General features: G+C 52.9%; 8 protein-coding genes across 8 annotated transcripts; 4 read left to right on the forward strand and 4 right to left on the reverse strand.

Annotated features, from left to right (window-relative positions):
• Positions 1-902: 902 nt before the first annotated feature.
• Positions 903-1,460, forward strand: BO83DRAFT_461497 (uncharacterized protein; the record flags this gene model as incomplete). Its single annotated transcript, XM_025537261.1, has 1 exon — positions 903-1,460. The coding sequence occupies one exon, from the start codon at positions 903-905 to the stop codon at positions 1,404-1,406; it is 504 nt and encodes a 167-aa protein (XP_025389968.1). The 3' UTR covers positions 1,407-1,460.
• Positions 1,461-1,491: 31 nt separating this feature from the next.
• BO83DRAFT_376617 (mitochondrial 54S ribosomal protein mL67) lies at positions 1,492-3,047 on the reverse strand. The gene is made up of 2 exons (XM_025530767.1): positions 2,574-3,047; positions 1,492-2,444 (listed from the first exon to the last, which is right to left on the reverse strand). Exons 1-2 carry the CDS (start codon positions 2,850-2,852, stop codon positions 1,659-1,661), a joined length of 1,065 nt encoding a protein of 354 aa, XP_025389969.1. The 5' UTR covers positions 2,853-3,047; the 3' UTR covers positions 1,492-1,658.
• Positions 3,048-3,153: 106 nt separating this feature from the next.
• Positions 3,154-5,754, forward strand: BO83DRAFT_376618 (putative UV radiation resistance protein (UVRAG)). Its single transcript, XM_025530768.1, has 2 exons — positions 3,154-3,449; positions 3,516-5,754. Exons 1-2 carry the CDS (start codon positions 3,363-3,365, stop codon positions 5,298-5,300), a joined length of 1,872 nt encoding a protein of 623 aa, XP_025389970.1. The 5' UTR covers positions 3,154-3,362; the 3' UTR covers positions 5,301-5,754.
• A 777-nt stretch (positions 5,755-6,531) lies between these two features.
• BO83DRAFT_397089 (Zn(II)2Cys6 transcription factor domain-containing protein) lies at positions 6,532-10,011 on the forward strand (the record flags this gene model as incomplete). Its single annotated transcript, XM_025533173.1, has 5 exons — positions 6,532-6,739; positions 6,854-8,740; positions 8,799-8,846; positions 8,898-9,196; positions 9,250-10,011. The coding sequence occupies 5 exons, from the start codon at positions 6,532-6,534 to the stop codon at positions 10,009-10,011; spliced, it is 3,204 nt and encodes a 1,067-aa protein (XP_025389971.1).
• A 1,090-nt stretch (positions 10,012-11,101) lies between these two features.
• BO83DRAFT_308292 (pepsin-like aspartic protease) lies at positions 11,102-12,441 on the forward strand (the record flags this gene model as incomplete). The annotated part of the gene is made up of 4 exons (XM_025527362.1): positions 11,102-11,421; positions 11,473-11,750; positions 11,803-12,051; positions 12,104-12,441. The coding sequence occupies 4 exons, from the start codon at positions 11,102-11,104 to the stop codon at positions 12,439-12,441; spliced, it is 1,185 nt and encodes a 394-aa protein (XP_025389972.1).
• A 1,182-nt stretch (positions 12,442-13,623) lies between these two features.
• Positions 13,624-16,128, reverse strand: BO83DRAFT_333867 (uncharacterized protein). Its single transcript, XM_025528356.1, has 2 exons — positions 15,909-16,128; positions 13,624-15,839 (listed from the first exon to the last, which is right to left on the reverse strand). The coding sequence occupies exons 1-2, from the start codon at positions 16,017-16,019 to the stop codon at positions 13,869-13,871; spliced, it is 2,082 nt and encodes a 693-aa protein (XP_025389973.1). The 5' UTR covers positions 16,020-16,128; the 3' UTR covers positions 13,624-13,868.
• A 756-nt stretch (positions 16,129-16,884) lies between these two features.
• BO83DRAFT_356821 (DODA-type extradiol aromatic ring-opening family dioxygenase) lies at positions 16,885-17,945 on the reverse strand (the record flags this gene model as incomplete). Its single annotated transcript, XM_025529222.1, has 3 exons — positions 17,856-17,945; positions 17,669-17,799; positions 16,885-17,607 (listed from the first exon to the last, which is right to left on the reverse strand). The coding sequence occupies exons 1-3, from the start codon at positions 17,857-17,859 to the stop codon at positions 16,885-16,887; spliced, it is 858 nt and encodes a 285-aa protein (XP_025389974.1). The 5' UTR covers positions 17,860-17,945.
• Positions 17,946-18,257: 312 nt separating this feature from the next.
• BO83DRAFT_376622 (PalH/RIM21 family protein) lies at positions 18,258-21,460 on the reverse strand. The gene is made up of 2 exons (XM_025530769.1): positions 20,947-21,460; positions 18,258-20,850 (listed from the first exon to the last, which is right to left on the reverse strand). The coding sequence occupies exons 1-2, from the start codon at positions 21,053-21,055 to the stop codon at positions 18,659-18,661; spliced, it is 2,301 nt and encodes a 766-aa protein (XP_025389975.1). The 5' UTR covers positions 21,056-21,460; the 3' UTR covers positions 18,258-18,658.
• Between the last annotated feature and the right edge of the window lie 266 nt (positions 21,461-21,726).

Here is a 21,726-nt window from a genome sequence, read left to right on the forward strand (position 1 = left end):
ATAATTCACTATCGGAAAAAGCGCCATGGCAATCCAAATGAAGTATCCAATCCGCCGTATAGATGGCTAGCTTCACGATGTTTATAATTATCAGAGCTCGTGAAGATACCTGGATATGTGAAGTCTCCACAAACGGGGACCAGACGGAGTTACTCTCTCCGGTGTTCACTTACTCGAGATGGAGTCAAATTTCAGCAAGCATTAGGGTTGCTAGAAGCGATGGCTGAAAGGATGAAGGGCTAATGGCCCGCCACATGATGAATATATCAACCCATTGATTCATCCAAACATGTATTTCACTCACATATAGGAAAGACCACCCAAAATGACAACCTACCAGTTTCACGACGTCATCAAATCCGTCACCGACATTGACAGACGCAAATGTCGTCGTGAAGTACCCATGCAAAGTCCTGGCACTTGGACTCTGCCGGACAGGAACAGACTGTAAGGTGTGCATCTTAGATGGACGATCTATTCCGCCGCTAACGAGAAGTAAAGCATTGAGACAAACTCTTCGAGCCCTAGGGTACAATGATACCTATCACGGATACGCAGCAGTTCTAGAGGGAACCCTCAAGACTGTGAGATGTGGCATGCTGCTATGAGCGCCAAATATAAAAGGGAAGGGCCGGCCATTTGGTCGAGAAGAATTTTGATCAGATCTTGGGGCATTGCCAGGTATAGAGCCCCGTGTGCAATTGAGTAGATGAGAGAGAAAGTTACATACCAAGACAGTTAAACTAAACCACTGTTATTATAGGGCTGGATCGGGTTTTCCCAGCAGTCTGCTTCGCAGACGAATTAGTCCAAGCCTACCCAGAAGCCAAAAGTAATACTGACAGTCCCGAGACGTGGATGATTGGGCACAATTGCGTTCAGTTTCCCCTCTCATCTCAATCATGCAACAGACTTTTTTTTCTCATACAAAAGCTACAGATCCGTCAGTAAATCATTCACCCCTCTCTTCCCCCTCTCCACCATCCTCGAAAATCTATGCCTCTTCCCGAACGCGTTGGATCCTCCCAACCTGGCAAAAGAATTGGAAATACTACTTCAACGACAACTTCGACGCCAACGGCCGCAAAGCCTTCGAGGCGCATAACAGCCACATCAAGGACATTGTGCCGGCTGAGAACCTCCTCGTCTATCATGTCAAGGATGGGTGGGAGCCGCTGTGCGAGTTCCTGGGCAAGAGCGTTCCCTTGGATGGGAAATGGACATGTGGTGCCTTTCCCGAGGGGGAAATGATCCGGGGACCTTCCGGAATAGGTTCCGGGATGCTATTTGGTATAATTTCCTTGGAGTTGGGGGAGAGGGTGCTTAGGGTTGTTGTGGTTTTGTATTTTATTTTGGGTATTTGTGGGTGGGGTGGATTTGGGGGTGGATGGTACCTAAGGTCATGATATGTCTAGGTTGAGTTTTGGTTTTGGTTGTGTAGGAGATGGAGTCGGTGGAGGTATAATATTAAAGATCAGTGCAGTGTGATCTGCTCAAACGCCATTGCATCATTTCTCTAAAACAACAATCGTAGTAAGTAGTGTAGTAGTGAGTAAAAATACAATTTATAATCAAAATGGAAAAACACGCAACCCTCTGCATATGTATACACCATCCACAACCCAGGATGTGATATCAATCAAATAAATATGAACATCTTAGTTCTTCTCAACCTCCTGCTGCTGCTGCTGCTGCTGCTCCGTCCTCTCACGGAACTCACCCTCAGCCAGGACCTCCGAACGCAGACCCTTCTGACCAGGCATGACATGATCGCGAGACAATTCCAACTCACCATGTCTAACCCTCTCAGGCCAGTTCTCCGCAAACCTAGCATCATGCAAATCCCTCCAAAGGATCTTAACCCCCATATCCTCCAACGCACCAGACGTATCCTTGGTCTCCTGGACCTTATACTCAACCACCTCACTACTCAACGTCTGCTCCAACCCAGCCACTCTAGCCGCCTGCTCGTTCGCAACCGCCTCCTCCTTAGCCCGAGCAGCACGTCTCCTCTTCCGCGCAGTAGGAGTCAAGTAACCCCTCTTCCCATCGGCAAAGCCATTGGCCACTTCCTCTTCCTGGATCTTCAGCACGGCCGCAATATCCGCCACACTGGTGGCCTTTTGATCCATGACGGCGCGCTTGCGGTGGTGCTTGGGCATGATCCGTCCGATCTTGTCTTTGTATTTCTCCAGGAAGTCTTCGGCGCCCTTCGGGTCGCGCGGACGTTTCTGGTCGATCCAGGCGTCCGTGATGGTGATCATTTCTTTCGGGGGGGAGAGTTGTCGCTGCATGCTGAATTCCCGGAGGAGGTGGTATGCTCGTAGCCCGATTTTGCTGTCGTTGAAGTGCACGCTGAAGTAGGGGACCCACATGTCTTTGCGGAGTCGGGCGGGGACGGTCTTTTTGCCGTGGTAGAGGAGTTGTTTCAGAGTGGTGTTGTTCTGGTGGGTGATGGGTTAGTGGTGGTTCTTTTTTTTTTTTTTTTTTTCAAAGTTCTTGGTATGGGGTCGATGGTTTGATAGGTAGAATTGGTTTGGTTGAAGGGTACAGATAGTGGATGGGAAACTCACCTCCAAATACCGAGTGAGAGAGTACACGACTTGGTTCGTGCGAATATTGTGATAGGCAAAGATGTTCTTGCCATGAGTGAGTGCCTTCAAGGCCTTTCGTAACCGAGTTCCCTCCTTGGCCTGATGCGTCTTGAAGGCATTGGAGTTCTGCTCGCGCGGCTTGCCCTGGATAATGCTGTGGTTCTCGACGGGTGGACGGCGCACAATGTTCCACGTTCCGATCTTGGTCGGGTCCAGGATCTTCTGGAAGGGCGTCTTCGTCACCTGTTGTGAGGCCATCGCCGCGGCCGGGTTGGTCACCGTTCTCCGCGTGACCGGATTCTTCCTCTTTAGATGGTGATGAGGGCGAGGGAGGATCGTGGTGGATATAGAGTGGACGGTTGACTTTCGTCGTTCACTCTATTTTACCTAATTGGGGCCCAGATCCGGAGAGATTGGGGGGTGATTGGTGGGTGTGTGGTTGAGGATGAACTGGGTGAAGCTCCGGGAGAAGAGAGGGAATGAGAGAAGGTCGGCGGATCAATTTTTCGACGGAGATCCCGACCGGGCGAGCGATTCCGCCGGCAACCAACCCAACTACTACTAACTTGCTGGCTTCATTCAACCAGCTCTATGTCAACGGTCGACGATCAGCAACGCTAATTCATTCACAAAAGGGTTTTTAATTGGGCTTCTTTCGATTTTATTTGTCGCTGGTGTTTTTATTCTCTGTCATCTGCTTAGGATGACCCGACACATAGTCCCTGCGCAGTGCGACAGCTAAGCTTCCCCTCCGAGTGTTTGTCTGCGATGGCGCTGCCGGCGACCGCCTGGGGATTCGCGGACAACGACGACGACACTGGCAGTCGCCGTGAACGACCTGGCTTGTTCCTTCCGGTACATTACTATCCTATGGTCTTTGCGTATCCCCATTGATGCATCCCGCTGATGATTTCCGCGCAGAATCGCAAGCTTCGCCATCTGCAGGGCGTCTCTGTCCGGAATCTCGTTGTTAGTCCGCCGAGTCGACCGCGCGGGAAGACCATCGACGATGACAACATCCCCAACTCGCTACATACGCCCTTGAAAGCGCTCGCCGAGGATGCAACGAAACCCTTACATCACTCGCGCTCCTTCACCGATCTCAAGTCGACCCCCGCCTCCAGCAGCGCAGAAGACCGCCCCCGGAGAGAACAGCCACCCCCGTTGCGACAATGGCAGAGGAGGAACACGCTACCCTGGAATGGGCCCAATCCGCGCGCGCGTCAGGTGAAGCTGGAGGAGATTACGAGCAGTCGTATGGCCGACACGTGGTTCTCGATTCACTGCGACGGGGTCGACGAGCCGGTTTACGTGAGTGAGGTAGTCGAGCATGCCACCAACCCCAGCTTCCGGGCTTTCGATCTGAATATATGTGGGCCGGCAATCGCTCGTCGGGACCAGGTTACGGTGAAGGTCTGGGCACGCACGGCAGCCATGGAGGAGTACTTGCTGCTGGTGGAATTGCAGCTGTGTCTGCAGTCTTTACAATTCCTGGGGAAGTCACTGGATAACTTCCATCAGCCGCTCCCACCGAACTCGATCCTGTTTCATTTCGCAGATGGCGTCTACACGAATCTAACTGACCTTCCTCCCGTGGTCGCTTCTATACCTCCCCGCCACCCCCGATCCGCCGATGGTGCCACGTTACCGACGTCGTCGTACGATGCGCTGATGCGATTGGCCAATTTGGATGAGTGTATCCAGGATGCGCTGACGACCCGAGATAAGCTCGAGGCGCAAATCAGCTCGATATTAGAGAAGAACCAGCGCGCGCTGACTACGACCAGTAATGCGTCGCGGGCCCGGGATAAGCTTGCGCTGTCCAAGCATGCCGTTGCGACGGAGCGGAAGCAGCTTCGCACTTTAACGAAGCGGAAGGAAGAATTGATCGCCAGTCTTCAAGCCAGACGAGAAGCCATGGAGCGTGGACGCCAGACGCAAGCCAGGGCGCGCAGTCATCTCCCGGACGCGCAAGAGAAACTGGGCTCGAGCGTGAAGTTGCTGGAACAGAATACGGACGAGGGCCGCGGTCAGATTCGGCGTATGTCGGAAGACCTACTTGCGATTTATCCTATTGAACCCATCCCGGACAAACCGCTGGCTTTCACCATCGCTGGAATGGCCTTGCCCAACTCGAATTTTACGGATGTCGACCGCGATGGGGTTGCGGCGGCGCTGGGATATACCGCACATCTCGTGTATCTGCTGTCGTTCTACCTGTCCATTCCGCTGCCGTACCCGATCAGCCCGTATCTGTCGCACTCGCTGATTCAGGACCCGGTGTCTGCGTCGCTGCCGCAGCGAACCTATCCACTCTACCCGGTTAATGTGCAATACCGGTTTGAGTATGGGGTATTCCTGCTGAATAAGGACATTGAGTTTCTCTTAAATAAGCAAGGGCTGCGCGTGCTCGATATCCGACATACCCTCCCCAATCTGAAGTATTTGCTGTATGTGCTCACGGCGGGCACGACGGACATCCCCGCACGCAAAGCTGGGGGCATCCGGGGCCTTCTGCCTGGGCGATTAACACCGAGTCTATCGCGCCGGGGTAGCGAGGCCAGCAGTACTAACGGCGAGGCGGTGTTCCCTCGCAAAGTGGTGGGTTCAGTGATAAGTGCCAACGGGGAAGGGATAGCGCCCGACAAGGGAAAGCGAGCCATGGCGAGTACTAGTTTGGCTGGCGCAGCGCCATCTGTGGCCTGAACGAGCATCTTGTTTTGAACTTGGTTTTTGTTTCTATGTGTGTATGATTTAGCTTTGGGATCACCCTACACATGACCTGATCATGCTTGTTGCGATTGATGTGGTTTGGGTCTTGCATTTGTAGGCCATGTTGGGAGTTGAGCGTGTTTTCTTTGGGATTTTCATCTTCCCTTTTCCTTCTTCTTATTCTTCTTACTTTACTTCCTTTCTTTCTTTTTCTTTTATCCAGCGGTCGAGAGTGGATTGGGCTGTTTCCACTCACCCGCTTATCGGCTTTAATTTATTTGACCGTCGGAGGCGCGCTCAGGTTGTCCGTGTACATAGTGATGATATCTAAACCTACTACACAAGACTCGAATGACAATATAATTGCAGCAATGGTTATAAGGGTAGGGGATTTTATCTTCGTATCTCCACTATTCAGACCTATCTGGAGAGAAAGTTACTCAGGATATCGATAGCAATAATATCTTTCTCTGAGGAGAACCGAGGAAGAATGGAAGAATGGAAGATGCCTGGAGGGGGGAAATGGCGGAGAAAGCGACCGGAGCGACCGGGAAAGACCAGGCAAATCTACTCGATTCATCTTAGACCCAGAGTCTATTGCCATTCGCTTTGATAACAGGAACTGGGAGTGGATGCAAGGGCATGGGGGGAAACATTTCCCCCCAGGAAAAGAGAGAGAGAGAGAAATTCCTGCGAGAAATCCAATCCAGCAGCATGAACGAATGAATGAAGAAAGAAAGGAATGAATTTGGTTTGGGAAATTCCCTACCCCGCATTTTGCATTGGCAGTACACCTGACTGACACACAGAAATGAAGCAGAAAGTGAAAGAGTGAACAATTCCCTGGTGTTATTGTTATGGTGGTGGTGGTGGTTGTATTTTATTTTATTTGATTTTTTTTTTTATTATCAATTATTCCCACCCTCCATCATCATCAACCACCACCTGCCACGGATTCACTACTTCCTTCCCCGTCTTTTACCTCCTCCTCCTCACCACCACCATCATCTTTCCCCCACCCCCCCTAAAAGTTGCTTGCTACTTTGCTGCCTGGTTATCCGCGGAGAACTTCCGGGCCGGGACGAAACCAGGACCAGCGCCATTTAGAATCTGGAACTCAGCGACTGGATCTTCGCCCACAAAAAAGCCCGTTTCCCCCCACCGCTTTTTGTCGCTTTGCATCGGCAATCCCCCTCTGGCCTGAATATCCACTCTCCATCAAACCATGGCGGCGCCTGCGAGTAACGGCCAGCACCACCACGACGCCGCTGCTTCAGCCTCTCAGTCCCTCTATTCCCACGACCCCGGGGCTCCGAAATCGCCCTCCCCCCAGCTCCAGCAGCAGCAGCTCCAGGCCCAACAGTCCCAGCATCGGCGTGGTTACCAGGCTTGCGACCCTTGCCGGAAGCGCAAAGTCAAGTGTGACCTTGGCAGTAAGTTGCCCTCATTTCTTCCCCCCCGCTTCAAGCTCTCTGATTAATTAACCTTCCCCCTCTCTTCTCTCCCCGGTTACTTTTCCCTTGATGCTTATTCGTCCCCCCCCGCAGGTGTCGATAATCCCCGTCCCCCGCCCTGCGTACGATGTCGCCGCGAAAGCAAGCGCTGCGAGTTCTCCGCTACTCGGCGGAAGCGCAAGCCCTCCGAAGTGGAGGAGCCCACCGAGGCCGTTCTGCGACGCGATAAGCGGATGATGGTGGGCGAGGTCATCTCAAATAGCGGATCCGTCAGTGATGGAGGCTCATCCTATGCGCCCGAGCGCACCTCTTCCTTCGATAACGGTGCCAGTCTCTCCCGACCAAAATGGACCGAAGAGTCGCCGGCCACGAACAATACGCAGCAGCTCCCGTCGTCTTCTACGCCCAGTCAGCGGTTTCCTTCCAATCCGTCCCCGTCCGGAAATGCGCCGTTCTCCGAACCGAGAAGCACGCGACTGCCCATGTACTCGGCTGCGGAGCGGAGCCATGCGGCGAGCTTCAGCCTCGAGGGTGGTCAGCCCATGATGAACCGGACGGCCGTTGAGTTGTTGTCGCCGGCCATCAGTAACAGTCACGATGCACTGCACCTGTTATCAGAAGCGGCTGGTCGGACGGAAGATCTCAATCGCCAGAGTCTGGAGAACCGGTATGCTGCGCGCCAGTCGGTTTCATCATTCAATTCGCCCATGTCTCCGCTCACGCAGGCTGGTACGCCTCGGAGTGGAGGCGGGTCGTTCTCTCGACCACCCCGCTCCGGGACCGTGCCTGGCGGTACGTACTATGCTGCGGGCGCATCAGGGTCCGCTGATGCGCGACTTCCGGATGGTCGTGGGCCGGCGGACGCTGCAGAAACGGCACAGGACCCCGGGTTCGTGGATGCGGTCAAGGCTTGGTCGCGACTACGTTTTGTTCGTGCAGGGTGGCTGTCAGTGGAAGAGTCGATGGCCTATGTAGCATATTATTACGAGCATCTCGCCCCGCTTAGTCCCATTGTGATTCCGGACTTCTCGCATCCGTCCACTCATCGGACGTTGCTTACAGACGAGCCAGTGCTCGCAGTGACTATTCTGACGACAGCGTCGCGGCATATGAAGCCCAAGGGCGACGGGGCTTACACGCGTGCTTTCTACATCCATGACCGCCTGTGGTCGTACCTCCGCGGCATGATTGAACGTTTGTTCTGGGGTCAGGAGAAGTTTGGTGGAAACGGCGTGGGGATTAGCGGGCCTCGTTCGTTTGATCTCGCGCCGACTTCATCAAAGATAAGCCATAAGGGCAACCTGAGATCACTGGGCACCATTGAGGCGCTGCTGATTCTAACGGATTGGCATCCGCGGAACCTCCACTTTCCGCCCGGTGACGACGAAAACGCCTTGCTGGACCTGGACGCGCAAACGCAAAGCCGGTACGAAAAGGAACTCGAAACAGAGGTTGACAATGCGGCCAACCGGGTCCCGAACAGTGCTGCTGAAGGGAGGCTGGCCTTCCAGAAGTGGCTGGAGCCCGCCTGGCGGTCAGACCGGATGTCGTGGATGTTGCTGAGTACCGCACAGGCGTTGGCGTTTGAACTGGGAGTGTTCGACCAGAAGAGTGATGCCAAAGCTGTGGGCGAATCCCCATCCGAGCAGACGCGGAAACGTCGACTCCGGCGTCTGATATTGGTGTACATCACCCAGAGCAGTGGTCGCTTGGGTATCCCATCCATGCTGCCGTTGCCTCAGTGGACCAACGACATTCAGCCCACGTCAGCCAGCGCCGCCAATGGGGCAGATACCATTGTTGACCGGATGCACGATTGCTGGATTGGAATTTCCAAGATCATGTACCAGAGCAATCAACTTCTGTTTGCATCCAGCGAGCAGACGTCGGAGCTCATTCGCAGCGGTCGTTACCGAGATCAAATTGACCGCTTCCAGCCATTCTTGCGCGAGTGGCGGCATAACATTGACACGATAGATTGTAAGTGCTCTTTGCCTCGTGGGCTGGACGCTAGCCGGTTGCTAATCGATGTACGCAGTGGCCCCCTCAATGCGGTGTATCTTGATGATCGAATATGAATATACCCGTACGTAGCTGATTCATGTGGTTATGGGGTTCGACTTGCTGACTTTCTCAGGACTCTATGTCAACTCCTTGGCTTTGCAGGCGGTGGTGGATCGCTGGACGACAATGTCGAATGAGGCGGCCCAGGCCCAGAATGCGCGCCCGAATTCTGGTCCATCCTCTGGCACCGGTTGGTTCCACGTGCTCATGGAATTATATCGTGTCAACGAGCAATACATTCAGGAAGTGGTTGATGCCTCCCGCAAGATCCTGCAGACCGTACTCGAAATCCTCGTCCCACGCGATCACCTCAAGCATGCCCCGGTCCGGACGTGCTTTCGTATCCTTTCCGGGATGATTTTTATCTTAAAGGTGAGCCTCTTCGTTTCCTCGATAAGCTTGGGGCTCCGCTGACGCTTTTCCAGACTTTCACGCTTGGTGCCAAAGAAGATGATGTGCGTGTGTCGCTGGACCTTCAGGATCGCACCATCGAAGCCTTGAAGACCTGTGTAGTTGACGATGTCCACCTAAATCACGCGATTGCGCGATTGCTGGAGTTGCTCACCACCAGCATTCGCACGCGTTTTCTGCGTTTCGCGCCCTTGGACCGCAGTGGCGACGGTGAACAGGAACGTCCATCGGCGCCAGTCTCACGGCATCAGTCGCCGCGGCCGCGTGAAGGACCACAGAACCGTCGGGAGGGGTCAGCGCATGCCTGGACGCCAGCGCAGAGTGCGACACAAAATCTGGGATATGTCGATAGCAATAGCCAGACGGGGACCAGCGTGGCCTCTGTCCATGATCCGCTGGCCGGCATCCCTGCCCAGCCGATCAATTCGTCCAACATCAATGTCTCGTTCATGCCCCCTCCACCATCGGTGTACTACAACTACTATGACCCCAGCACAACTCCGCCGGCGGGCGAGCTGGATGGGTCTAATGTTCCGTCTCAGGCGATGCACGACAATCCGAGCACATCCGGCGGATTGCCCGACTGGTTTGCGCTGCCACTCGACCAGTTTTTCAACAGTTCGACGGCTGTGGTGGACCAGGGTCTGGGAGGCACGGGCCCCATGGTGGGCGAATTCGACATGCTGGAGGTGCTTCTGAACGAACAGTATGACGGTCATGAGGGGATTGAGTCGGCTGGCGGAGGGAACCTTCCGTCCCAGTTTTTGCAATCGTGATCACCGATGGTCTCATGAATGTACGAATTCACGCGTAGTATTTTTTTTTCCCCTTTTCTTGGATTCTTGCTAGTTCCTTTCTGTACACTCCGGCTCTTGGCTTGTGATTTTGATTGTTAGACATGTATATCCCCACGGATGCCGCCGGAGTGCGCCATTTCTGGTTACATTCTCTTTCCCTTTCTGTCCCCATTGTGAGGAGGAACGCAGAATGAAGACACGGCTTCTCCATCGTGGCCCACCAACCAACAATGTCCTTGGACGCCCAACCCTCCATCTGAAATCTATTGGCCCAATGCAAAGATCCCGTCGAGCTCAAATGGGTCGGCCAACCCCGAGCCGTCAGGGGCAGCGGCAGCGACGAGCTAAATTAGAGCACTGATAAGACGCGATAGTCAAAGTCTGACTGTCACATTGTGCCAGCAGATAAGTTGAATTGTGTGACTGGATGTTGGCTAACGCATGGCGTCTCCGGAGTCCCGACGGACCCTGAGCGATCGGCGGTGGAGCGCAATCTATGCCCACCCGCGCCTAAGATATCTATCCTTCAGCAGTTTAGCCTAGCCCTGCAGACCTGTTGCACTAATGCTATCGTGATCGGCCCCCCACGGTCGAATGAGCTCTTGTCTCTATCCGTCAGACCCTGCCAGTTAATCTGCTATCTACTCCGCAGTAACATCGTGCCTGTTCTCCACTAAGGCAGGGTCCAGGGCTGCATGTCTTACTTTGCACCGAGTCGGCCTCCGGCTGGCTCTGTCTTGGCAATTGCGAATATCCTCACGGGCGACGGACGACACGGATTTGGACGGACATGCGGGGATCTTCGTCGGCTTATTCCTGGAAGGGACATTATCTCCTTCCATCATCGCGGCTGCCATGGCGGGGACTGAGACATTTTGCTCTGAAGAGCATGGTCGACTTGGATGATGGATGAGTTGATCGAGGTCAATGGGGGAGGGTTTGCAAGTATAAGAAGAGTCTGCTCGACCAGCAGAATGTCTCTTCTTGTTCATCAACCAAGAGTCTAAGGCTTCTTTGTCTGGTTCTATCTCTCCTCCGAACTCTCTTGCTTGACATTCTCGTGGTCAAAATGGTCGTCTTCAGCAAAACCGCTGCCCTCGTTCTGGGTCTGTCCACCGCCGTCTCTGCGGCACCGGCTCCCACTCGCAAGGGCTTCACCATCAACCAGATTGCCCGGCCTGCCAACAAGACCCGCACCGTCAACTTGCCAGGTTTGTATGCCCGTTCCCTGGCCAAGTTTGGCGGTACGGTGCCCCAGAGCGTGAAGGAGGCTGCCAGCAAGGGTAGTGCCGTGACCACGCCCCAGAACAATGACGAGGAGTACTTGACTCCTGTCACTGTCGGAAAGTCCACCCTTCATCTGGACTTTGACACCGGATCTGCAGATCTGTGAGCTTCCCTGCTAATGTGTCCTCACGAACTGTCACTAAGCTGAACCAGCTGGGTCTTCTCGGACGAACTCCCTTCCTCGGAGCAGACCGGTCACGATCTGTACACGCCTAGCTCCAGCGCGACCAAGTTGAGCGGCTACTCTTGGGACATCTCCTACGGTGACGGCAGCTCGGCCAGCGGAGACGTCTACCGGGATACTGTCACTGTTGGCGGTGTCACCACCAACAAGCAGGCCGTTGAAGCCGCGAGCAAGATCAGCTCCGAGTTCGTTCAGGACACGGCCAATGATGGTCTTCTGGGACTGGCCTTCAGCTCCATCAACACTGGTGAGTAAAGCCTACATCAGCTGGGTTGACCAAATGGCTGACCGATACACAGTCCAGCCTAAGGCACAGACCACCTTCTTCGACACCGTCAAGTCTCAGCTGGACTCTCCTCTTTTCGCCGTGCAGCTGAAGCACGACGCCCCTGGTGTCTACGACTTTGGCTACATCGATGACTCCAAGTACACCGGTTCCATCACCTACACGGATGCCGATAGCTCCCAGGGCTACTGGGGCTTCAGCACCGACGGCTACAGCATCGGCGACGGCAGCTCCAGCTCCAGCGGCTTCAGCGCCATTGCTGGTAAGAACTTCTTTCGGATTTTCTTACTTTCTCATTACTGATTAGTGTATAGACACCGGTACCACCCTCATCCTCCTCGACGACGAGATCGTCTCCGCCTACTACAAGCAGGTTTCCGGCGCCCAGGAGAGCTATGAAGCCGGTGGCTACGTTTTCTCTTGCTCTACTGACCTTCCTGACTTCACTGTCGTGATCGGTGATTACAAGGCTGTCGTTCCTGGCAAGTACATCAACTACGCTCCCGTTTCGACCGGCAGCTCCACCTGCTACGGCGGTATCCAGAGCAACAGTGGTCTCGGACTGTCCATCCTGGGTGATGTCTTCTTGAAGAGCCAGTACGTGGTCTTCAACTCTGAGGGTCCTAAGCTGGGCTTTGCTGCTCAAGCTTAGATCAACACTGAAAAAGTGGGGTATTTGATCTGCTGATTGATCCCTCGCCGATGGAATACATGTGGACACGTATAGCAAACGATGGTGATGATGTTGATATTGATCTTGATGATGACCCGTACATACTTGATGCAGCTTGATACATATGAATTGTGAATGTATGTAGCTAGGTGATGAACATATACTTCCAGCTCACAGCTCAGCTGGAGTGCAAATTATAAAACACATCCATAACAGTAGAGCCACTACGGCACTCTAATAGGACAAAACCATGAATTAGTATAAATATCGCATCATGATGAGTATCAGGTATAACTTGTCATCCAACTCTAGCAAATATATTTATTGTATAACCCTATACCTTAAGCAATATCGAGAATGATCTACATACTAGGGCTATCAGTAGAATCAGCAATACACTTTATCAATTTGCCACCACCCGCATAACAATCACGATTAAATACTTTCCTCTCCCCCTTAGCTACTACTTCCTAGTAATTGCATTCCATCATTATATACCCTCGTCCACTTTATCATTATAGTAACGGAGAAGAAAAAAAATGAAATGATAGTAAACAGCGCGTAACTATAAGATGTTCTAGTATACTAAAAATACTATATTTACATCATAAGGTGTGGCAGCATGCTACTAGCCATTATATATAGTACTACTAGTTAGTAGAGTATATCTTACCTTTTATATATCAGTGGTCTCACATGTATCATTCATAGAAGGTACTAGTAAGGAAAGAAGGTTGTGGGGGGGGAGATGGGCGGGGTAATGCTACTACTATGGATATATATGCATTGCACTCAGTGGTTGATTCAATTCCATTCTGCTACTTATTAGGTCTATTGTAGTTGTATTTATTATTATATATGAAAAGAAAAAGGTAGAATTGGAATAGTAATTATAAATCATGAAGGAGGAGGCGGATGTTTGTGTGAGTAGATACTTTTCACAGTATTGTGTCTGCTGTTACTCCTACTCCTCCTTACTTTTACTGGGTAGTGGGTACTAATCGGGAAGAAGATGTTCATTTGGGGAAATAGTAGTTACTACTAGTGCATGATGAACACATATGGTTCAATGACAACTAAAGTCCCCTACAGTATATTGCAAATTCCCACTACTACTACTGCTGGTGCAGATATTAAACAGAACTTAAGAGAGGAGGTTATCGTTGCTCATATTGCTATGGTATGGTATAATATCTACTAATCGAGCATCAGCTCAAGTTGATGCTCATCCTAACCCTACAGTTAGAAGGGCATGTATGCATGCTATATATAATCCCAGTGGGAAACTCCGACAAAATGTCGTAAGTCGCCCAATTTTAAAAAAATCCAAATATTGTTCATGAAAAAGGAAGAATCGCGATGATTCCCAGGGGGTATTGTATTTATCGACACCGTTTACGCCAAATTCATAACTCCTGTTTGTCCAGTCCCCATATCTCCCAATGTTGCAGCACGTCCCAGCCAACGCGTCGGACACGCCGTCGCCAATAGCGACCGTCGCGATGAAGGACTTGCGGAAGGCACGGGTTCATGCCTGGGTCGGGTGCTTGCTCGTCTGCCGGCTGGTTGGCTTCTCCTGGTTCTGCGGTGGGGGTGTCTTCTTCTCGTGTCCGTTTGCCTAGTACTGAAGGTGGGACATGTCCGTTTCGCTGCGAGGGCACCATTGCATTATGGCCGTTGGCTGTTGGGGAGGGTCTCTCGGCTGGTGGGCTCTTGTCGTAGCCTACGTTGGCTTCTGCGCTGGTGGCGCGTGAGCCCGTGGGTGTCTGTAGCTGGACGTGTCCGTGGGTTTCGGCCTGCTCGGCTGGCACGGTGTAGTAGTCTCCTAGTTGGAAGCCCTTGCGGCCCAGTCCAATGACCTTCAGCCGGTGAAAGATCTGCTGGTCTGCAAGAGATTCGCTGAGCCTCGCGATCAAAGTGTCATCGTCGGCTTCCACAATGTCAGAGAGCGTACGGGCGGCGATGAGCGCATTGGCAGATGGAGAGAAGTATTTAGATGTCTTAGGGAGCGGCCCAGTACGAGCCGTCTCGGACGGTGAGGTACAGGTGGGGATGAGGAGACGCAACGCCTTTAGATTTCGGAGGAATGGAAGAAGAAGCCCCAATGCTTCCAGGTCGGAAAATTCTGTGGCGAAGCCAAGCTGCTCCAATTGCGGACTGGCGTGGACAAGGCGCGCGACCGTGGGTGCAGATAGGGGCCAGCGAGCGGGGAGTAGAAGATGTCGTAAGGTGGCTGCATGATTCAGAGTGATGTTGTTCAGGTATACGTCCCGGACGCTTGTTTGCAAACCGGAGGAGTTAGTTGCAGCGGCAGAGCAATTGGTGGAAGTACCATTAGTAGCGGGTTGAGAGGTGTCAGACGAAGGGGGAGAGAGTGCGGCAGCAGAGGTCAGAGGTCGAGGGGAGTTGATATCATCGTTGGGATTATGAGTGGCGTTGACGAAGTATAACCGTTCCAGACCAGTAAATTGGTTTAAGAATTGCGCATGTCTCTTGCTCACGGCATCCTGTCGCATCGATTTAATACGAATGGGATGAGCCGGCATTGTGGGCCAGGTGCTATCCACAAAGGTGTTCATCGAGAGATCCGCACCGCCGTGCTGGAGAATGGTCACGTCTTCTACAGTGGTTTTATTCACCGCGAGACCGAAATCCTCCGTGTGCAAGGCGTACAGGTTCTGCAGGCCAAGTTTCTTGATTGAAAGGGGTTGTTTGGCGGCGATGCACTTGCGGAAGTAGTCGTGAACCATGACACTAGGCTCCTGCGCATTGCGCATGCGGGGAGACCAATGCATGTTGAGCTCCCGCAGCTTGCGACACTTGAACACCAGAGTGGAGATGTCATCCGGATAGCAAAGCGGATCAATGTCGGTAACCTTTAGATACCGCAGATGTGGCATGGGTGGAATCACGATGGTTGGGCGGGGATGTCGACTCGAAGGAAAGCGAATAGTCAAGGCCGTCAGCTTAGGCAGCTGCGCCAGCCCAAGATAGACAGTTTCCAGCATTTTGGTATTGAGTTCCCAGCTGAAGCTTTCCAGTTCCGTCATCCGATCGACCGCCGCACGCACCGCAATGTTCAGCATCATCGACGAGTCCGGCACGCGACCCACGCGCGCATGTTCCTCGAGCTCGAGCTCCCGCCAGTTGCCTCGAAGCGTAAGCGACCGAACGAGCGTAGCATAGGGACGGGTTATGATGGCGTTGAGACCCATGGAAAAAGGGCTGGCGCTACCCATACCCTCGGGTTCGTCGTCGCGATATCGGATTTTGTCATAGGAGGTTAGGGTGATGTGTTTGTAGAGCTGGGGGAGAGCCATGTAGTTGAGAACGCGGCATGCTCGACAGAGACGGGCGAGATCGCCGGGATCATCTACCTGCAAGAGAGCACGAGGTGGTTAGTGGGTTGCACAAGCTCCATCCATGAGAGCAGTAGCTAGACGAACGTAAGAGACGATGACCGCGATTAAGTTGAGTGGTAGGATCATTAGCGGAGCGCCCTGGGGGCGATCGGTGGTGACGCTGGCTTCAAACATGTTCCGGTTGACAGCCGCCATGATGCGACGCCCAGGGGCGATAGGGTCGCAGCATGGACTGGGGAAGAGACAAGGGGGAATGGAGATAAGCCAGGCGAGACATGTATCAGAGGGACAGAGGCTCTCCGACTGGGGCGGGATGAAGTCGAAGTAACTTTTCCGATGAGGATTATCGCGGGATGGCAGATGCCGGAAACTCTTCGATGTTCCACTGCTGAGTCAGGATCCCGTCTCCTCTCTTTTTAAGGTCATTATTAAAGTTAATTAAGACCTCGAGTGAATTTAACCCCCCTCTCCTTCTTCTTCATCTGCACAACCGGTTCAGATTGTAGGAGAAATAACATTCCTGCCAGTTTGACAGATGTGAGGTGGGCGATCACACGTGGTGAGAAGCAAGGAGGATAAGTACGTAATTCACTTGGCACATTGACTCCCCTCCACCTGATAGGAACTATACATACTATGGAGACAGCAGGTACAACATCCAGGTTATTACAAGAGCATAGGCTGTGCTCGGAATTTCCCTCTGATTGTATCCTCCAGTCTGCGGGCTCAATTCAAGAAACAATCAGATCCCTGCTCTATTGTCCTGCTGCCTGTCATATCGAGGTTAAACAAATGATTTGCATATTTCAAGCCTCGCTTCTAGAATGATGACAACGGCGAACCCATCTGTCAGATTCGGAGTATATATTGACTTTGTGCGAAGGTAGATTGTATTGATACCAATAATTACCACCTAACTAGTCCTAGTATTCTCTTGAGAAATGCAACGATGCCAACGAAAGGGAAGAAGTACTAAGCAGGCCACTCATGCTATAGTTATACTACTCGTGAATCAACTAAAACAATTACAACATATCAGCATAACACACAACTCCCCCAACTAACCCAGCTTATTCCACTCCCCAATCGTAAACTGCGAATTACACATATTCGTCAACTCCCAAGTCTCCGCCCCCAGCACAACCTTGCTCCCTTCATCCTCCCACTCCCCAACAGCGCCCGCCACAAAAAGCGCCGCCATGAAATGATCATCCGTAGCATGCGCATCCCTATACTCAGGGTGTTTCATCAACCTTGTCATCGCACGCCTCATCTTTGGCCCACCAGAACACTTAACCATAACATCCTCCACCGCCTGACGAAACTCCAACGCCCAGTCCTCCGGCGGCGTCTCCATCGCAAAGGTATCACGGAAGCGCAGCATCGGCGCCCACCGATTCCGGTAGAGGTTGTGCACGGCACCGCCAGTGCCGATGATGAGGTAGTTCTCGCGACGGAGCTGGCGCAGCGTGGAGCCGACTTTCATGTGGTAATGGGGGTCGTAGCGGGCGTTGGAGGAGATGAGGGTGGTGGGTGGACAGGCGGCAGGAAACATGCGGATGAGGATGAGGTAGACGTCGTGGATCCATTCGAAAGTGTCGTTGCCGGAGGCTTTGAAGCCGGCTTGGTTGAGGAGGGAGATGCATCGGTGGGAGGTGGGTAGGTCCGGGTTGAGTTTGTAGTCGACGTATTTGGACGGGTGGACGTAGGCGACGGGGCTTTTGCCTGGGTTAGGGTTCGTGGAGACTTCGATGCCGTCGCCGTGGCAGGCCCAGTGGGCGCCCTGGTGTTGAGTTTAGTGGTGATACTAGATGGAGATAGGGAAAGAATCGGTGATGATGTACCATGATGACCACGCCTTTGATGCCTTGTGCTAGGGCTTCGTCGCCGCATTTCTTCCAGTAGTCGGCTGAAGTGGACTCTTCGCCGAGCATCATGGTCGAGCCATGAGAGAAGAAGTGGACGGGTGTTAGTCCTGTACCTCGTAGTTACTTAGTATGCGCTGCATAGACCCACAGTGGGAGTACGTACCCATGGTGGTGTCTTCCTAGTGTGCTATATAGTTAGTGTTGAATGACAATGCTAAATATTCGGCATATACTAATGCTTTCTATAATAACGTCGATTAAGTCTGCATGCTGATGCTAGTCTGGTTGGATGCAACGCTGGCACTTATACAATGCCTCCTGTCGGGACCATCGGGTCGGCGGACCACAAACCGAGAGGTCCATCCAAACAGCGCAACTCCGGCCCCCGACCAGCATTTCCGGGGTTAAGGTGGTCCCCACAACTGGGGAAGAAATATACTTTGATCATCTCGTAACGTGTGGGGTTGCTGAACCTGCCGGGATTGCCGGCATTCTCGACTCGGTGGCAACTGGGATGTTCATTACAGCTTACTCTTTTACTATACCCGTACCTAAGACAGCAATATATCGCATTAATATGCCATAACAACATGTATAAGAAGGGAAGATCAGTGATATATGCATCCCAAGGGTATCTTTGTACATCAACAGTGCAGTCGCCTGAGACATGGAGGGCTCCAACCAACCCAGACCAGCCTATGCATACACCCGTGCCCAGCCCAGCCCAGCCCAAGCCCCTGATTAAACCGAACATTGAAGAAAGCAAGTAAAGCAAGATTTTGACCCGGAAGAAATAATGTCAGAAAAGAAAACTCCAGTAGTAGACCAAACGGCAGCACCCAAGACCTCCAATACTCCCCGCTAAAAAATCAGACATCAGCGGCAGGAAATGCGAAACAGAAGCGAAATGGAGTGTTTTAAGACAGAAAGACGCAGGCAATCACACGTTACGCGTGAACGTCACTGCTAGCCATGTGGCCCTCGTGATTCTTCAGGAGCCTCATCGGGAAGAGGTTGGGTTGGTGATATAGGTGCTCCTTCCGTCGGGTCGAGTTCCTGCTCGGATTGTTGGCGCACAGCCGGCCCCCGAGTAGGCTCGCTGACCGAGCCATCGGCGTCCAGCGCCGGCTGAGATTCAGAGCCATGCTCACCAGGTTCCACAAGCGCTGCAGCTTCAGGGTCATATCGCAGCTCATAATTGCCATGACTGAACCCTTGTCCATCGGCTGCGCTCCATGGAGCGGCGGTTCGCGTTTGCGGCTGAATCACCCTCACAGGCAGGTCATCACGACCCGGCGGAACACGCTGGTTCGAAGTTGTTGTTCGTGAACTAGGCTCGTGATATTGTTGCGGCGACCAGGTCTGTTGACCGCGGCGTCTAGCCGGAATAACCGTGACTGGCAAGGGAGAGTCGGAGCCTTGTCGTCCAGAACCAGGTCGCAGTCGTCGATGGAAGTCAAACCGAAAATCATGCCTGGGATGCAAGCTGTGCTCATCGTCGCTGTCATCCAAGGAATGATGCTGTGGTTCCACTTGAGCACCTGCGGGATTCCCCTCTTCCTCGGCCTGTGCAGAAGCGACTTCTCTTGGTAAAGATGCCCGCCTTCGCTTGAAAGGATTGAGCAGCGCTCGCCACCTTTTATCCACGTGCACAATCTGAGGGGATTGCTCCCGGGTCTGTTGTTGTGCCAGCGCATCTTGCGCCAGGCCGGCTTGCTGACCGTCGGTGGTCATCTCCTTTGCGGCCATTGCTTCGTCAATGTCTTCATCCTCTTCCTCCATGTGAGGCATGGCCACCGGCGGAGTGGGACTAGAAACCGGATGATAATGTATGTTGTATACCGTGCTGGCCGCGCTGGTTGTGTCAGCGCGACTAACAGGCGTTATTGCTGCTGGGGGAGGAGTTGGTCGAGGCGCCATGCGCCGGCGCCGAGGGTCCATGGGAATGTTGTGCTGCTGATTCTCCAGGTTCGACTGCCAATTACGACCAACCCTCGTACGTAAAGGTCGATGAGCCAATCCCATCATGCCTCCCCAGCCTGAAGATGTTCCACCGCCTCCACCTCGATCATGGCCGTCAGGGTTGTAGCGCGGCCAATCGACCTCTTCCGAAGGAGTCACTTCCAACATCTCGTCTCCATCAAATATTTCGCGTCCAAGTATTCCATCCTTCCTCTCATCGCGTTCCAAAGCCTCGATCCGCTCCACCCATTCCCATACCACGACACTCGCTGCAGCAGAACCAACCCACCGAACATAAGTACCCCATCCGGCGATTTTCGGTTTTGCGATATCCAGAACAAAGAACACAACGGGTATAAGGATCGCACATAACGAGAGCAAGGCCACCAGGCAGATATTCCTCATTTTCGGATGGAAGAAGGCGAATCGATGTTTCGAAAGCGAATAAAAGATGACCCAAGCGGCGTACAAAAGGTTGAGAGCAAGTTCAAATAAATAGCTGAGAGCGGGGATCGCGTCCTCGTATAGCCGCGGATGAACGGTGTCGGTCTTAACCAAGAATTTGTCGAGGATACTAAACGTGGTATCAAACACAATTAACGCGAACCCTGCCCACTTGATCATGATTTTCTCCTTATGTCGAGGAAACAGCCGAATCAAGGTCTGAATCTGGGCCAGCCACAGGAAGGTGCTGGAAATGATTCTGACCACCCGGATCTCCATACCGTCGATGACCTCGTCCGCCAGCGCTTCAGCATCGGAGTACCCATAATAATATTGTTGCTCAGCCACACGAAAGGAGTCGACAGTCGCAATGGTGAGTGATACAGCGACTAACAAGGCCGCGACCTTTTGTAGCCACGGCCGACCACCCACGCCAACCACCGACGAATTACCACTGTACGAACCGCTAATCATACCATGACGTCCGAGAAAGTTTGCACCACCACCAGGACCCCCAACATAAAACGTACGCGGCGTGATGAGAAGTATTATAACGAGAAGATAGCTGACAACGGTCGTACAGCCCATAGCATACAGCGCCGGGGTAACGGAGGAATAGAAAGGATCGGTGACATCGAGCGCGGCGACCGCATGGGCCGTGGCAGTTGGCGTGCCCGTGCCGGTACAGATGGGATCGTAGATGGCATTTTCGGTCAAGGCGATGGAGTAGGAGCGATTCAAATAGACGTAACCTGCAAAGCAGCCGCCGAAGCGCCGCGTCAGTGTAACCGGACGGAAGCGAATTTTGTTTGACGGGCCGCATTCAGGCCCAGCACGAATCGACATACCGGAACTGGGTAATAGAAAAGGCGTGCAGTCCGCTTCATAGGTCCTGGTGGTCGTTGTCGTTGGTTGAGCCCATATTTGGCGAGGTGTTAGATGAGCGGGTTCCCCCATGGTCGGCGGGGACGATTGATTTCTCCTCGGAGTAGCCCTCAGACCCCTACGAGATGAGGCGTAATGGCTATCATCAATGCCCTTGTCAAAGTGGACCCGTCACATGTGGCCTTTTCAAGCAACCATCATTCCGGCGGGGAAGGGTGGTGCTGGTAGAAGAAGACGGAGGGACAGGCAACGAAGGGCGCGAGAGTCGAGGCGAGAGCGAGTTGCTTTATCCGATGTTGGACGGGCGGAGGAAGTCGGGGGAAGTTGGGATGAAAGGGAAAAGGGGGGGCCGGGGAGACAGGTTTCGAGGGGATCCGCGTCGGGGTTTGGTGATCGGACAGAAATCTGGGAGGGATTTGGGGGAGATGAGGGAGCGAACAACAACGGAGCGTAGGGGAAGCGGTGCTGTGAAAGGTGGTACACGGGTTGATACGTCGTGGAGAGTAGCAGGCGAGGGGGAGGAGGATTTGGCAGCGCAATAGAAAGATCCGCCACCCGCGGTCCAGATTGCCGTCGCCAGTTCGGCTCTTCTTGTACACCGCTTGCCAAATCTCCACCTCAACAACTACAGTACTTAACTATACTTCTTTCTTTCTACTGTACAGCTATCTTGTTCGAGATTCTTGCTAGAGTTTCTGCAATGCAACAATGACGACTGTCTTGATGGTGTTCATGTATGTACA

The sequence above is a fragment of the Aspergillus eucalypticola genome, assembly GCF_003184535.1.
Source record: "Aspergillus eucalypticola CBS 122712 chromosome Unknown BO83scaffold_7, whole genome shotgun sequence".
Lineage (NCBI taxonomy): Eukaryota > Fungi > Ascomycota > Eurotiomycetes > Eurotiales > Aspergillaceae > Aspergillus > Aspergillus eucalypticola.